At 40.0% G+C, this 16,926-nt stretch overlaps 3 protein-coding genes across 5 annotated transcripts in view; all 3 read left to right on the plus strand.

Moving 5' to 3' along the window:
• Nucleotides 1-848: 848 nt before the first annotated feature.
• ASDURF (ASNSD1 upstream reading frame) lies at nt 849-10,276 on the plus strand. 2 transcript variants are annotated; one of them, XM_004091990.3, is made up of 6 exons: nt 849-1,056; nt 3,350-3,403; nt 4,849-4,924; nt 5,488-7,043; nt 7,205-7,386; nt 9,887-10,276. In XM_004091990.3, the coding sequence occupies exons 1-4, from the start codon at nt 967-969 to the stop codon at nt 5,556-5,558; spliced, it is 291 nt and encodes a 96-aa protein (XP_004092038.3). In that variant the 5' UTR covers nt 849-966; the 3' UTR covers nt 5,559-7,043; nt 7,205-7,386; nt 9,887-10,276. The 2 variants fall into 2 exon arrangements, with proteins under 2 accessions (XP_004092038.3, XP_030658939.1); XM_030803079.1 differs by lacking the exons at nt 7,205-7,386; nt 9,887-10,276 and having other exon boundaries at nt 4,895-4,924; nt 5,488-6,175.
• On the plus strand, nt 849-10,276 carry ASNSD1 (asparagine synthetase domain containing 1). 2 transcript variants are annotated; one of them, XM_030803077.1, is made up of 6 exons: nt 871-1,056; nt 3,350-3,403; nt 4,849-4,924; nt 5,488-7,043; nt 7,205-7,386; nt 9,887-10,276. In XM_030803077.1, the coding sequence occupies exons 4-6, from the start codon at nt 5,580-5,582 to the stop codon at nt 10,134-10,136; spliced, it is 1,896 nt and encodes a 631-aa protein (XP_030658937.1). In that variant the 5' UTR covers nt 871-1,056; nt 3,350-3,403; nt 4,849-4,924; nt 5,488-5,579; the 3' UTR covers nt 10,137-10,276. The 2 variants fall into 2 exon arrangements, with proteins under 2 accessions (XP_030658938.1, XP_030658937.1); XM_030803078.1 differs by lacking the exon at nt 3,350-3,403 and having other exon boundaries at nt 849-1,056.
• A 5,170-nt stretch (nt 10,277-15,446) lies between these two features.
• The window catches only part of ANKAR (ankyrin and armadillo repeat containing), a 69,425-nt gene continuing 67,945 nt past the window's right edge, over nt 15,447-16,926 (plus strand). The window contains exons 1-2 of the mRNA XM_003253843.3: nt 15,447-15,499; nt 15,919-16,554. Of these exons, the coding sequence (XP_003253891.1) occupies nt 15,954-16,554 (601 nt within the window). The 5' untranslated portion in view covers nt 15,447-15,499; nt 15,919-15,953. The remainder of the gene's footprint in view (nt 15,500-15,918; nt 16,555-16,926) is intronic.

The raw sequence follows: 16,926 nt of genomic DNA on the forward strand, positions 1-16,926 counted from the left end.
TAATGTGAACATAAAATAAATACATGTCAAAGTTTTATTCAACTCTTTAGTTAGTGAGGGAACCGATAAGACTTTAAAACCAATACAGAATATTAGGGAAGCTAGGCATATATTAATAAAGAAATGTTAGGACAGAATTGCAGGGTTAGATACAAAACTGACTAATGTGTTGCAGAACAATAAATCATAACCTGTGTTGGTATCTGGTACAACAAAAAATTATTTGCATCTCTACCAAACCAAAATCTCTACCAAAGTTAACCTTTGCCCCTACAGAATTGTAAAACAGCCCAGTCAATATAATAAAGTCAAGTCCAGGGCAGCACTGAAAGAGCATCCAGTAAATAAATCTCTTTTGCCTATTTCCAAGTTTTAGTCATTTTTTCCACGGAAACGAGATATTGCAGATATTGCATGGGACATAGATGTACTAAAAAACTATTAATTCATCTGAAATTCATACTGTATTTTATCCGGCAACCCTAACCACGAGTTAACCAAAACTTTACCAAGTCTGTACAGTTCTTTTGCCAACACGGTATCTCTTAAATCTGTTTCTCAGCTTCATCTTTCCCTAGATAATAAATATCATATTAAGCGCTATTTCGATTGCACGACTATTCTTTATATTTACCACTGGAGGGCGCACATAACTCGTAGTATACTAGATAAGAAGTCATGAAGAAACCACCTGAGCGTTTCTGCATCTCAACCACAAGAGGCCAGTACAGGAACCTCAGATTTTGCAAACAGACTGTTTACTCGCTCCCTAAGCAGCCATGCGCAGGCGCGAAACTTCTCCCCAAGCCAGACCCGGCCTGCGCATGCGTTCAAGTGAGCTCGCAGACGCTGTTGCTAAGACTCGCGGGAAAAGGGTGAGCGCGGCTGGAAGCGCGCATGCGCGGTGGCTAATGCCGTAGGCTCCTTCAGGGCTGAGCGATCCCGCGCGTCTTGCGCTCGGTGGAAATGCCCAGCCGAGGGACGCGACCAGAGGACAGCTCTGTGCTGATCCCCACCGACAATTCGACCCCACACAAGGAGGATCTTAGCAGCAAGGTGAGTGTGAGACGCGACGAAAAGGCTCCTGGACTCGGGACCAGGCGCCACTGGACCCTGAAGGTGGTCCGCAGGGGGCAGCGTGGGGCCTGCCCGGGCCTCGGCTTTGCCCTGCTACTTTGCTCTTTTTATTCATAGCACTTGACAGCCCCAGTTAGTCCTTTTATTTTCTGAAAACAGTTGCGAAAAGGGAGATCTTGAAATTTGTCCTGAGACTGGGCCTAGGTGACAGTGGGGCGGAGTTTTGGTTGGGTGTTTTCCTCCCTGGTCTTTTTAAACTTTTGGAAATACCGCCCACCCCAAATCTGTTCCATCGCAGATATTCTGCATCCAGTTAACCATGCCAGCAACCCGGGATCCATCCTTGACCCCCATCACGGAAGCCTATCAGTTCTACCTTTGAAGCTCATTTCAAATATGTCCCTTTATCACCGTGAACACTCTTACCACCCCAAATAAGCCACCGTCATCTGCTATCGGGACCCCTGCCCCCGGCAAGGGCTTCCTAACCGGTCTCTCCTCATCCACGTGTTAGCTGCTGCTTCTCCGTTAACCAGAGCAATGGTCCTAAAACACGCATTGGGTTGTCACTCTTATACCAAACAGGGGGAGGGAGGAAGCCAATATAGTATAAGCCTTAACTGCTGTAAACAAACAAAACCTTTAAAGATAAATGGGTGTGGTGTGGGGAGGGTTATAGCCCTTCAGGTATTACATGTCCTAGATTCTACTTTGGTTCTGTCCCAAACTTACAATGACATCTTGGGCAAGTCTCTTTAATCTTTCAGTATCAGTTACCTTCTTTGAAGTAAAGTGAAATGTACACCTGTCATTCCTAAAATGGGAAAGCCCTCTACAAATGTTAAGTCTCAAAGAATGTTTACAAATTTGGCCTTGGAATTCAACCTCATTACTACAGCTCTGCCAACTGGGGAGACAGAAAGGTGCACACTCATGGGGATTGGGAGTGAATTTTCAAAAGACACACAGCCCATTCTGATTACCACCATAGCAAGCCACTTACGCATACTGGTGGATACAGATCCTTGAGGTGTGTGTGAGGTAGCACAAATATTATAAAAGCTACTTTTAGAGGCTCTTGTGATACTATGTAATCAGTCATGTTCACAAAATAAATAAAGAGTTAAAAAGAAACTTAGTTTTCACTTAGTTGAGCCCTCCTCTACAAATAAATGAAGTCCAGGCCAGCACGGTAGCCCAGGCCTGTAGTCCCAGCTACTCGGAGGCTAAGGTGTGAGAATCACCTGAGCCCGGGAAGATCAAGGCTGCAGTGAGCCATGATCGCACCACTGCACTCCAGCCTGTAACAGAGCAAGACCCTGTTTCAAAAAAAAAAGCCCAGTTCAACAGTGCCAGCTCTATGCTAGTCATTGAGATAAAAAGAGGGAAAAATAAAAAGATGGAACATGATAGGTCTTACTGTCCCCAAATAGGGCATTGCTTGATTTGAATGTTTGCACCACTTAGTACATAAAATCATGAAAATATTGAAAAAAACCCACACCTCATTCAATTTGCTTTTTTTTTTTAAATCTAAGTCACAGCTTAATTTTCAATCTAAATCACAGCTTAATTCCTTTTGGTGTATATCATATATTTTTTTTAATTATTTATTTATTTTATTTATTTATTTATTTATTTTTTGAGACGGAGTTTTGCTCTTGTTGCCCAGGCTAGAGTGCAGTGGTGCAATCTTGGCTCACTGCAGCCTCCGGCTCCCAGGTTCAAGCATTTCTCCTGCCTCAGCCTCCCAAGTAACTGGATTACAGGCATGCGCCACTACGCTTGGCTAATTTTGTATTTTTAGTGGAGATGGGGGTGTCTCCATGTTGGTCAGGCTGGTCTTGAACTCCCGACTTCAGGTGATCCGCCCGCCTTGGCCTCCCGAAGTGCTGGGATTACAGGCATGAGCCACTGCACCCGGCCTGGTGTATATCATATATTTTTAACAAAAGGTATAAACCTTGTTTAGTAACTGTAGTCCTTGGCATGATTGCTGGTTACGAACACGAAAATCCCTGTCTGGTCTTAATGGGTTACCTAACATTTTGCAAGTCTAATCACTGTTTTTTCTCCTCCAGCTTTTCCCCAACTGTACCCCCACACAGACTGCTGTTGAAAATGGTCTGTATATTAACAAACTGCCCGTTTGGAAAACCAGTACACCATAGCCCCTTATCCCATCACTAATTTTAAAATAACCCCTTAAGGGATTCTCATTGAGCATACTTTGAAAACATCTAACTTAAGGAGTTTTTCTTTATTTCAATAGATTAAAGAACAAAAAATTGTGGTGGATGAACTTTCTAACCTTAAGAAGAATAGGGTGAGTTATTATAGGAATTCTGAATAATATGTGGGAGGTTTATTTATGTTAACTATATATTAAAGTTATAAGAATTGTATATAAGATTTAATCATACTTTAATAAAATGTGTAGTATTTCAGCATCTTTTTAAATTGCAAGTATCTAGATTCTTTTTTTAAATGGATAGATCTCATAGCTGAAGATGTCTTTTTTCTATCATATGCCATTCACATTGCCTTTGCAACAAATGATACTAGTTGTATTTTGGTATCTTGGAGCTGTAATAACTAATGATGTTTATTTTATACCTGAATTTGGTGTTTTCTTTTGATATAAACGAACTTTATATTGAGATGAGAAGACACTTTTCTTTTAAATGAATGTGGAAAATTATTGAACAAAAAAGGATACATTGCTTCCCCTCCCTCCAAAAAATTTTTACATAGATTTTTCTAAATGTGTAACATGGTTATTTAATGCTATTTCCATTAATATATTATAAACAAGCAAGCTACTGCTTTGTATATAGTTATAGTGTCAAATTGCATTTTAACATTCAAGAAGAAATGAGTTTGAACTCTTAAAAGCTTTTTAAAGATTATGTAATAACTGGCTGGTTAGATATTTCTGATATTGTCACTTATGGAATATTAGAAGTTGAGGCACATACAAAAATTAGCCGGGCGCGTGCCTGTAATCCCAGCTACTCAGGAGGCCGAGGCACAAGAATTGCTTGAACCTGGGAGGCAGAGTTTGCAGTGAGCCGAGCACTGCACTCCAGCCTAGGCGACAGAGCAGGACTCCTTCTCAAAAAAAAAAAAAAAAAAAAAAGTTGAGGCAGAATTAATACAAACTTTCTCTAGAGGGCAAATTGGCAGAAGGTCTCAACAACTCAAAACTGTAACACTTTGACCCAGCAGTTCCATTTATAGTAGTTGATACTTAGGAGAGAATCATGGGAGTGCACAAAGATTTAGTTACAAAGATATTCATCACAACCTTGATTTACAATAGCAAAGAGATGGTAACACCTTAAATGTCTAATATTTGAAGCTGAGCAAATAAACTGTAATATGTTATATCTATATAGCAGTAGGTATAATTTGGTCACCCTAGCTTGCTTTGGCATTTTGGTGTTCTTGTAAAATAACACTTACTGATAAGAAAAAGTATTCTCAATATATTGCTCACTGATAAAAGAAAAGCATAAATCTGCAGGTACAGTAAGAACCTTTTTTGTTAAAATGGTATATGGAGAGAAAATAGTTTCATTTCAGTAGTAGCAATTTCTGGTAGTTGGGCAATGGGTGACTTTTATTTGTCTTTTTGCTTATCTGTATTTACTAAAGTATTGTACTGAATATATGTTACCGAAGTTCAAGAATTAGTGATAATAGGGTTAAGGATTTTAATATCTACTTTTTAGATCAAAATTTGATATTAGCCTAAATTATGTTTTCCAGAAAGTATATAGGCAACAACAGAACAGCAATATATTCTTTCTTGCAGACCGAACAGAAATGTTGTCTGAGAGCAAAAGTAAGTTTTTTTTTTTTGGGGGGGGTTTTGGGGGGTGCCTAAATTATACTCATCTGAATGTTAAAATATATATCTAAAGATTAATGCAGCAGTTTGGTTTTCTTCAAGTTAGGCTTCCAAAGATGAGTCAACAGTTAAAAAAAATATGTATATATATATATATCTATATCATAATATGTGTTAGAAAGCAATAGTTATTAACATGTGCTTTAGAGTTTTAAACAGGTCTAAGTATGACAAACCATTACCACTTTCTACCTTTGTGACTTTGGGTGAAATACTTTAAGCCTCCCAGGTATTGTGGGATCTAAATAAGATGCTATGTAAAAAGTGCTTGACCAAGTGCTTGGGCCAAAATCAGCACTTGGCAAAATGGAAGCTATTTTTCTAAAAGATAAACATTCTTTATTAGTAGCCTGTTGTTAATTATTATTGGTACTGGCATAGTGTGTGTGTTTATATGGTTTGATTTTGGTAAACAGCTTGTGTTGCCCTCTGAATTGCTAGGTAAAAGTCCAAGAATTTTTATGTTATTTAATATTTATTCTCCTTCCCTGAAACAGATATATTGGATGAACTGAAAAAAGAATACCAAGAAATAGAAAACTTAGAGAAGACCAAAATCAAGAAATAGTCAACCTGATTTCACATAACAATGTGTGGCATTTGTTGTTCTGTAATCTTTTCTGCTGAGCATTTCAGTCAAGATTTAAAAGAGGACTTACTATATAATCTTAAACAGCGGGGACCCAATAGTAGTAAACAATTGTTAAAGTCTGATGTTAACTACCAGTGTTTATTTTCTGGTCACGTCCTACACTTGAGGGGTGTTTTGACTACCCAGCCTGTGGAAGATGAAAAAGGCAATGTGTTTCTATGGAATGGAGAAATTTTTAGTGGAATAAAGGTTGAAGCTGAAGAGAATGACACTCAAATTTTGTTTAATTATCTTTCCTCCTGTAAGAATGAATCTGAGATTTTGTCACTCTTCTCAGAAGTACAAGGTCCCTGGTCATTTATATATTACCAAGCATCTAGTCATTATTTATGGTTTGGTAGGGATTTTTTTGGTCGCCGTAGCTTGCTTTGGCATTTTAGTAATTTGGGCAAGAGTTTCTGCCTCTCTTCAGTTGGCACCCAAATATCTGGATTGGCAAATCAGTGGCAAGAAGTTCCAGCATCTGGACTTTTCAGAATTGATCTTAAGTCTACTGCCATTTCCAGATGCATTATTTTACAACTGTATCCTTGGAAATATATTTCTAGGGAGAATATTATTGAAGAAAATGTTAATAGCCTGAGTCAAATTTCAGCAGACTTACCAGCATTTGTATCAGTGGTAGCAAATGAAGCCAAACTGTATCTTGAAAAACCTGTTGTTCCTTTAAATATGATGTTGCCACCAGCTGCATTGGAGACTCATTGCAGTAATATTTCCAATATGCCACCTACAAGAGAGACACTTCAAGTCTTTCTTACTGATGTACACATGAAGGAAGTAATTCAGCAGTTAATTGATGTACTGAGTGTAGCAGTCAAGAAACGTGTCTTGTGTTTACCTAGGGATGAAAACCTGACAGCAAATGAAGTTTTGAAAACATGTGATAGGAAAGCAAATGTTGCAATCCTGTTTTCTGGGGGCATTGATTCCATGGTTATTGCAACCCTTGCTGACCGTCATATTCCTTTAGATGAACCAATTGATCTTCTTAATGTAGCTTTCATAGCTGAAGAAAAGACCATGCCAACTAGCTTTAACAAAGAAAGGAATAAACCAGAAAATAAATGTGAAATACCTTCTGAAGAATTCTCTAAAGATGTTGCTGCTGATGATGATGACAGTCCTAATAAACATGTCAGTGTACCAGATCGAATCACAGGAAGGGCGGGACTAAAGGAACTACAAGCTGTTAGCCCTTCCCGAATTTGGAATTTTGTTGAAATTAATGTTTCTATGGAAGAACTGCAGAAATTAAGAAGAACTCGAATATGTCACTTAATTTGGCCATTGGATACAGTTTTGGATGATAGCATTGGCTGTGCAGTCTGGTTTGCTTCCAGAGGAATTGGTCGGTTAGTGGCCCAGGATGGAGTGAAATCCTATCAGAGCAATGCAAAGGTATGACACAGTGTTTCTTCTCCTGAGAATTCCTGAGACCTATTTTTGACCCTTAAAGCTTTTAGCATTTTGATTTTAAGAATATAGCATATTTTAGATGCATTTATCTTATTTACTACGTAGTTGATAACATTTTTTATGGATTTCTTTAAACCGCATAGGTAGTTCTCACTGGAATTGGTGCAGATGAGCAACTTGCAGGTTATTCTCGTCATCGTGTCCGCTTTCAGTCACATGGGCTGGAAGGATTGAATAAGGAAATAATGATGGAACTGGGTCGAATTTCTTCCAGAAATCTTGGTCGTGATGACAGAGTTATTGGTGATCATGGAAAAGAAGCAAGGTAATTCTAATCATTTGAGTGTTGTTACGGTATTTTTATAAAAACAGCAGAGTGTAAATGGAGACTTCAAAGTTCGTTTTCTCTTTGGAGACTGTTCAAATGAATAAGAGCAGCAATAATAGCTTGGCTTTATATTATAAACACAGTCAGAAACAGAGCTGGGAAGAGCCAGGAGAGCATTTATTTTCTAGAACTCATTCTCTAAGAAATGTCTTTTCAGTAATTTTCAAAGGTAACATAATGACAGGATTGTTTTTAAGAGTATAGTGAAAAAGACTGTCAAAGTAGGCCAGGCATGGTGGTTCACACCTGTCATCCTAGCACTTTGGGAGGCCAAGGCGGGCGGATCACCTGAGGACAGGAATTCAAGACCAGCCTGGTAAACATGGTAAAACCCCACCTCTACTAAAAATACGAAAAAATTAGCGGATCGTGGTGCCACATGCCTGTAGTTCCAGCTACTCGAGAGGCTGAGAATGGCTTGAACCTGGGAGGTGGAGGTTGCAGTGAGCCCAGATCGCGCCACTGCACTCCAGCCTGGGAGACAGTGCGAGAGTCCGTTTCCACAAAAAAGACTGTCAAAATAAAACTGAGATAGTGAAATACTAAGAGAAGGTATTTAGACGGTTTTGTTCAGCTTTTAATGTTGGCTTTCCTCCCAGTAAGGGCATAAGCCCCACCTGCAAGCGTTCCCCTCCAATGTTACAGAAATTGGCTTTGTCTCTGTAGACATTTCTGTATGTACGGATCCATGCTGATTTGAAGGTAGTCCTTACACTGGATATTCCTCTGCCACATGTTTTTTGAACACAATTTAGTCACATATTGCAGATTACCTAAAACCTTCAAAGAAACCAAGGCACTTTCATGTATGTATTCTTGCTTTTCAGGTTTATTTTTACCTATATCATATTTCTGAAGGTAGTGAACAAGTACAGTATTTGAATAAAACTTTCTAAAACATTAAGTAAGGATAAAGGAAGATGTGACATTTAGTTATAAAGAGCAAAAATCCAGTCAAGTAGGCTAATTGGTTAAGCAGTAGTTTATTACAAGGGTACAAGCATCCAAGAATAGGAAGTCCAGGTAAGCTTCATGAGAATTAAACATACTACGCTTTTCTCTCTCTCTCTCTCTGACTTCATTGTTTCTTGTCTCTACTTCAGTCTTTTCCTCTTTCCACTGACTTGTAGTTGCCTTTACACAGTTGTCATTCTTAAGTTTCTGGTCCTAGCCCATGTAAAAGTTTGGCTACTGTGTCATTATTCTGTCATAATTTTTAAGATTTCACTATAAAGTGATAACTAATACCATAATAAAGTCCGTAAACTGTTAAACTGTTTTCTCGTTGAAGACGTGAGAGAGAAAGAGGTAGAAATTCAGTCTGTTATTTCAGCTAGGTCATAGAGAAGGGAATTTGTCTAGTAAAAGCATTTACTTATGAAAGTATTATATTATGTTCAAATAAAAATGCATATGAAGAATGTTTAAAGCAGCTAATACAGAATTGTGATATAACAAATATAGTGGCTAGATCTAAATAATTTATTACGTATCTTGACATACATATTAACAGTAGTGTGTTGATTTGATTCTCTAAATTTGCTTTTGCAACTCATTCATTTTTATGTAATATTCCAGATAACAAATGTCTTTGCCCTTTCCAATCTCTTAAACCTAAGTTGTAATAAACAGAAACACTAGTGTAACTGTGTTGCATATTGAGATGTGGGATTGTGGGTGTTAAAGTATTTTAAACAGAAAAAGAACAGAATTTTGTAGAAATTGGGGAAGCAAAAGGGCAGAAAGTTATTTTTTTTTAATCTAATATTTTGTTTCTAGGTCATCCCAGAATTTAGGGAAAAAAAATCGAATATTTTGTTCTGTTACAGTAATTTATCACCATTTAATTGGTTTAAGTATAATGAACAATTTTGATTAACAAAATTTTACCATAGTATTTTGCAGGTTCAGGGCTGTGGAGCCCTTCTATATTGGTTCCATATCCCTAAAGTGTCATTTCTTTAGACGTGATAAAGATCAGACACAGATTGAATAGTTAGTTAAGATCATGCTCGTAGGCCAGGTGCAGTGGCTCACGCCTGTATTCCCAGCACTTTGGGAGGCTGAAGCAGGTGGGTCACTTGAGTTCAGGAGTCCGAGACCAGCTTGGGCAACGTGGTGAAATCTCATCTCTACCAAAAAATACAAAGATTAGCTGGGTGTGGTAGTGCTTGCCTAGGCAAAAAAAAAAAAAAAAATATTTGTTTTCAAGGCCTCCACAAAGATACCTTGTAAAACAATTTGAAATTATTTCTGGACACAATAAACCTAATTTATTTATTGAGACTTAGACTATTTTGTAGTATATGTATTAAAATTAGTCATATGTTATGAAACACTTTTAATTTGATTAAATTTTAGCTATAAAACTGTATAAATCAAAGCAGGTTGATTTTATTTTTAATTAGTGGTTATATTATCTATCTGTTTATTTTAGGTTTCCTTTCCTGGATGAAAATGTTGTCTCCTTTCTGAATTCTCTACCAATTTGGGAAAAAGCAAACTTGACTTTACCCCGAGGAATTGGTGAAAAACTACTTTTACGCCTTGCAGCTGTGGAACTTGGTCTTACAGCCTCTGCTCTACTGCCCAAACGGGCCATGCAGTTTGGATCAAGAATTGCAAAAATGGAAAAAATTAATGAAAAGGCATCTGATAAATGTGGACGACTCCAAATCATTCCTTAGAAAATCTTTCTATTGAAAAGGAGACTAAATTGTAAAGTGATTCACAATGTATCAAAATAAAAATAAGTTTTTATATAATTATATAAAAGTTAGATACTCTGCTGATTTACTATTGTATAATATAGTAGTTTTAAAGTTCATTTGGTTGAATTTTCGTTTTTTCCTGTCACAGAGCTTCTAAAACCATGGAATTTCCTTAGTGATGGGGAGTATCTTTTGTTATTCATAATAAGCCCCTTTTGATCACACCTGAATTTATGCTAAGGAGGTGACTTAGGGTACGGTCTCGGTCTCTAAATAGCCTTTAATACCTGCAGCTTGGGAGGCCAAGGCAGAGGGATCTCTTGACTCCAGGAGTTTGAGACCAGCTTGGGCAACATGATGAAACCTCATCTCTACCAAAAAAAAAGAGTACAGAAAATTAGCTGGGCATGGAAGCATGTGCCTCCCTACGCGGGAGGCTGAGGTGGCAGGATCACTTGAGCCCAGGAAGTTGAGGCTGCAGTGAGGCCAGGATCACACCACTGCACTCCAGCCTGGGCAACAGTGAGACCCTGTCTCTAAAAATAAAAATAAAAAAATAAAAATCAAGTGGTTAGAAAAGTTGGAATTTCATCCCCACCCACCAACCTCTGGGAGGGAGAGTGGTGCTGAAGATTAAGGTCTATTAAACTCTATAAAAACTCGAAGAAGATTTGATGAGCCTCTGGTTTGTGGAACATGTGGAGGTGCTGGGAGTGTGGTATGCCCAGACAGACAAGGAAGCTGCCTCTCACCTTAATATTTTTTTAATACTTTGCCTTATGCATCTCTTCAATTTGGCTGTGCCTGAGATGTATCCTATATAATAAGCCAGTAAACCTAAGTATTTCTGTGAGTGCTGTGAGCCATTCTAGCAAATTACCGAACCTGAATAGGGGGTCATGAAAACTCCCGATTTATGTAGCTGGTCAATCAGAAGTACCAGAGATCCAGACTTGAAATTGCCATCTAAAGCAGAGACACCTTATGGCACTGAGCCCTTAAATGGATCTGACACTAACTCCAGGTAGATAGAGGCAGGATTAAACTGTAGGATACCCAGCTGGTATTCAGAGAGCTGGAGAATTGCTTGGTGTGGAAAAAGTCCACACATCTGGTGTCAGAATTGTTGTGTGAGAGTGAAGAGAAACAGTTTGTTTTCCCAGACTCACTCTCTTTGATAGCTCCATCCAGAAATGATTCAGTTCCCTCTCTTCAGGGACCATGGTTTAGACAGGGTCCTGTTTCATGGATAAAAGAACTACAGGTTTAAAGAAGCTGAACAATTTGCTTGAGGTTCATCCTCCTGAACAGTACTTGCTACTTCTATTACATCTCTTTAGGCAGCTCGTTTTCCCACTCCAATAACTTTTAAAGACTACAATTGACCCCTGAACAACATATTTGAACTGTGCAGTTCCACTTATATGTGGATTTTCTTCTGCCTCTGCCACCCCTGAGACAGCCCTTCCTCCTCCTCAGCCTACTCAACCTGAAGACAAAGATGAATACGTCTTCCTCTGCTTACCATGTCTTGCCTCTCATCCACAGTCACTCTCCACCTTTTTGTCTATTCACTTCAACATGACATCCACCCACATTACTCAACTGTTAACTGCCATACCAGTGTCACTGTGAAATCTGTCCATTAGGGTCCACACCGTTTCTGGATCTGGCCACCCTTTGATTATTTAATCATAGTAGCAAAGAAATTTTAGGATCCTGACAAACAGGTCAGTAACCTGGCAAAGGCTTTCACATGCCCCAAATTTATTCCCTGGAAGATGCAATGTTCAACCAAAATTCAGATACTGCCTGCATAGCTTTCATCCCTCAATCTGAAAGTAGACAACTTCAAGTGTCTGTGTGGGCCTGAGCACTAAATTGACATTGCTTGTATTGGGAGTAGATGAACTTAAGAGGTTTGTCCCACGGCCTAGAATTGAGTATTATAATAACAATACAGTTTAATACTGAAAATAGCTATAACTTATATAATGCTATATTCCAGGTGCTACTCTATTCTATGAGATTTAAATGTATTAATCAGTCAAACTTTTATAAGGAATTTCCAGGTCATCTGCTCCACCAGGATACTGTGAGAGAGACACAGAGAGGATACACATGCATGTGTGTGAACCCCAAGAGGGTCTGGGCATTTACAACCTTCTGCTATTCAATCCCATTAGCTCTGGGATGGAGTTCTGTGTTGAGCCTTTAAAAAACGAGGCAACTCTTTCCGAAGATTTGAGACACATGGAACAAACCATTTGGCTACCTGGGAGGAAAAAAATCCTTGAAGTAGGAGAATGTACATATATGGTTCATATTTCTTAAGTGCAAACATGCGAATCTCTGTAAAAAAAGCTCTGGAATTTATTAATATTTATTTCCATAGTAGCTAAAATAATGACATGGTTACTGGAAGGGAAATTCTGCCCCAAACAGTCACCAAGAACTTCCAAGCTGCTACATTCAGTGGAAGAGTTTGTTCTCATCTCCCCTGACTGAGCAGCAGCATCCAATAAAGTTGGCCATTCCTTTTTTTTTTTTTTTTCCCACATACTTCTTTGGCTTCTGTGACCAATTTTTGTTTTCCTCCTGCCTTCTTGGCTGTTCTTTCATTGTCTTCTTTGCTGATTTCACTCTCTCTACCTGACGTTTAAATGTTAAATTTCTCAGGTCTCTAATCCTTGGTTCTCAACTCCTCATTCTGCACGCTCTCCCTTGGTGATTTCAACCCCACCCCTGGCTTCAATTACTATAAATCTGCCAAAATTTATACATCTAACCCCTACTGCCATTCTTAGCCCAGAACTGTTTATCTAAAGCATATCTCACATCTCAATTTCTCTCACAGGTACTTCAAGGTCAATTAGTACACAACTGAACTCTTAATCTTGCCCTGATATCCTGTTGCTCCTGACAGCAATGTGGTTCTCACTTGGACACAACCTTCTTTTTCAACATATCCCCATTCAATCTGTCACCAACAGGCAACCTCATTGTTTTTCAAATCTGTCCAGTCCCTGAGCCCCACCTCCACTGCCACTACTCTAGGCTAATCCTTTGAGATGAAATTCAAAATCATTACTCAGCAGCCTGCATGATCTGTCCATCGCGCACCTCTGCAGCTCGGTTTGTGCCCACGTGTCTCTTGTTTTCTAAGCAGGGTTTTGCTCGGTTTCTCAACCATTTCAACTTTGTTCTCACCTCACTTCTTTCCCTCCTGCTGTTCCCTGTTCCTGAAAAGCTACTTGTCCAGTTCTTTGCTTGGGTAGCTCTTTTTCATCTTCTAGGCTCGGAGGGGAAAAGGGCACTTCCTCAGGCAGCCTTTCCTAGCCCTGGGCTAGGTTAGCTTTCATTCGAGTGCTGTCACTCCATCTAATATTGGCACACCGTTAAATACAGCTGTGAGATGATCTGTTCAACTGTAAGCTCCTCGGGGTTTCGTGTCTGCCCTGTTTTCTAGGGTTTCCAGCTCGTAGCTCGGTGCCTGACTCATAATAGGTGTTCCATAAATGCTTGTTGAATGAAAGAATGATGATGGAGGTGGTATTCCAACTCGGGACTGCCTCAACGCCCGGCACTTTCTCCTCTGCCACTCTGTTTTGGTGTTTTAGCAGAGGCAGATTGTGAGGGCGGCACCATGCCCACGGCATGCGGCTGGACTGAGCGCTAAGCGGGCTCAGGAAGATGAGCACGCGGGGGCTCTGAGCCAGCCAAGGGGCCAGGCGCCGCCTGGGGGCGCTGCGGCTGCTGCGGGACGCACCAGCCCTAGTCGCCCGCAGGCTCCGCCATAGGAGTGGCCCCGCCACCCCAAGGCCCAGAGGACCAACCGCTTCGACCCGTGCCCGGGCGGCGGCAGTGTTGGCCGGCGAGGCGAGGAGGGCCGGGACCCCACGGTGGGGCGAAAAGCCCTGAAACTTTCTCTCAGTTCCTTCCGGTGCGCCTCCCGCTCGCCCTTGCGGCGGCCCTGAGGGTGGATTCAAGGTCCCGCGAGAAGCCATCTAACGCGGCGACGACTGTTCTCAGCCCCACGGGAACGGCTCGGACGCAGCGTCCCTCTGACGGACAAGAAAACAGCCATTCTAGAGTAGGTTCCTCCCCTTTCCTTGTTCTTTCCCCTTTCCGGTGCCCATGGCTGACGCGAGCTGCTTTTGGACCTGGGTCCCGGGCTTGAGGCTGGACAGACGTGGGTTCTGTTTCTGAAAAGCGTAAAACCTCAGACATGTCCTGCAACCTCCTGGTCTCCGTTTCTGCCTCTATAAAGTGGGCATAACAAGGTCTGACTCACTGACCTGGGGTCTCAGGTGTGGCGCCCAAACCAGCAGTATCGGCATTTCCTGTAACTTTACTAAAATGCATATTTTCTGGCCCCACTACAGCTCATTGAATCAGAAACTCAGTGGTGGGATTCAGCGATTTGTATTTGAACAAGCCCCAGGTGATTTTGATACAAGCTAAATTTTGAGAACCACTATGTAATAGAGACCAATCAGATGAAATAAATAAAACTATTATATAGTAAAGAACCTGGCTCAATAAATAGTAGTTGTGGTTATTATTATTTCAGGAATAGACAGGCATTCATTGGCACAGAAATTGAAGGTTAAGCAGATGCTTCTTTCCTTTTCGTTTTCTTTTTTTTCTTTTCTTTTTTTTTTTTTTTTTTTTTGAAACAGTGTTTCACACTTGTTGCCCAGGCAAGAGTGCAATGGCGTGATCTCGGCTCACCGCAACCTCTGCCTCCCAGGTTCAAGCCTCCTGTCTCAAGCCTCCCGAGTAGCTGGGATTACATGCATGTACCACCACGTTTGGCTAATTTTGTATTTTTAGTAGAGACGGGGTTTCTCCATGTTTGTCAGGCTGGTCTCGAACTCCTGACATCAGTTGATCTGCCCGCCTCGGCCTCCCAAAGTGCTGGGATTATGCGTATAAGCCACCGCGCCCCACCCTTTTTTTTCATGCAGGTCATTATAGTTTTGCTTTAAAAAACTGAAAACAAAATAAATATACATATGATTTGGATATTTATTCCCTCCAAATCTCATGTTAAAATAGATTCCCCAATGTTGGAGGTAGGGCTTGGTGCAAGGTGTTTGGATTATGGGGGCGGATCCCCCATGAATGGCTTGGTGCTTTCCTGGCAGAGTGAACTCTACCTCTGAGCTCATGAAAGATCTGGTTGTTTAAGAGTAGACATCTCCCCTTTCTCTCTATTGTTCCCTCTCTTACCATGTGACACACTGGCTCCCCTTCCCCTTCCACCATGATTGTAAGCTTGGTCTCACCAGAAGCTGAGCAGATGCTGGTGCCATGCTTGTACAGCCTGCAGAATTGTGAGCCAAATAAACCTCTTTTCTTTATAAATTATGCAGTCTCAGGTATTCCTTTATAGCAACACAAACAGACTAACACAAACATATACAGAAGAATGCCTCTCCAACAACAAAATAGGTATGTAACAGTAGCTTCTCACAGATAAACTTAACATTTCTTTTTGACATACATCTTCTTGTCTTTTGACTTCTTTGAAAAGCAGAATGTGGTTAATGATAAAGGTTTTATTAATTTTAATTATTTTAATTCAAATTTCAGCTTTCATATACTGCAGTTATGTTTAATTTGAAAACTGTAATGGTTGACCATGAGAAACTAATCTTATGTAGGTGAAAGGTACAGATTTATTTCTAGACAAATCAAGTTTCATTGCCATGTCAGATTTTATTGATAATCTTTTCCTTCTTATTCATTGCAGAAGCTTCAAAAAGGCCACACTAGATTTAATTAGAAATGTTAAGATTGCCCAAAAAAGGATTACCTAGATTTGAGCAAGTTCAAGATGAAGAAACCTACCTGGAAAATTTAGCAATACAAAGAAATGCATCTGCTTTTTTTGAAAAATATGATCGGAGTGAAATACAAGAGTTACTAACTACTGCACTAGTTAGCTGGTTGTCTGCCAAAGAGGATGTTCGCTCTCAAGTAGACCTCCCATGTGGAATTATGAGTCAAATGAATAATGTAGGCTTCTCCACTGCAATCCTACTGACTCCCGTGGACCCTACTGCCCTCTTAGACTATAGAGAAGTCCATCAGATGATAAGAGAGTTGGCTATTGGAATTTATTGCCTAAATCAAATCCCTTCCATCAGTTTAGAAGCTAATTATGATCAGAGTTCTTCTTGTCAGTTACCTCCAGCTTATTATGATACCAGAATTGGGCAAATTCTGATCAATATTGACTACATGCTGAAAGCATTATGGCATGGAATATATATGCCCAAAGAAAAACGAGCTAGATTCTCTGAATTGTGGCGTACCATCATGGACATTGATCCTGATGGAAAACCTCAAACAAATAAAGACATTTTTTCAGAGTTTAGTTCAGCAGGTAAGATAATTTAACACTTCTTAAATTTTTTTTGTTTTTTGAGACAGAGTCTTACTACGTCGCCCAGGGTGGTCATGAACTCCTGAGCTCAAGCCATTCACCCACCTAGGCCTCCCAAAGTGCTAGGATTACAGGCATGAGCCACTGCACCTGGCCACTTCTTAATTATTTTTATTCAATGCCATTCTTAAAATTTTTAAATTTTATTTCAATAGTTTTTGGGGGAACAGGTGGTTTTTGGTTACATGGCTAAGTTCTTTAGTGGTGATTTCTGAGATTTTGGTGCACCTATCACCCAAGCAGTGTACACTGTACCCCATGTGTAGTCTTTTATCCCTCACTTTCCTCTTACCTTTCCTCTAGAATCCCCAA

This window comes from Nomascus leucogenys, chromosome 22a (genome assembly GCF_006542625.1).
Source record: "Nomascus leucogenys isolate Asia chromosome 22a, Asia_NLE_v1, whole genome shotgun sequence".
In the NCBI taxonomy this organism is placed as follows: Eukaryota; Metazoa; Chordata; class Mammalia; order Primates; family Hylobatidae; genus Nomascus; species Nomascus leucogenys.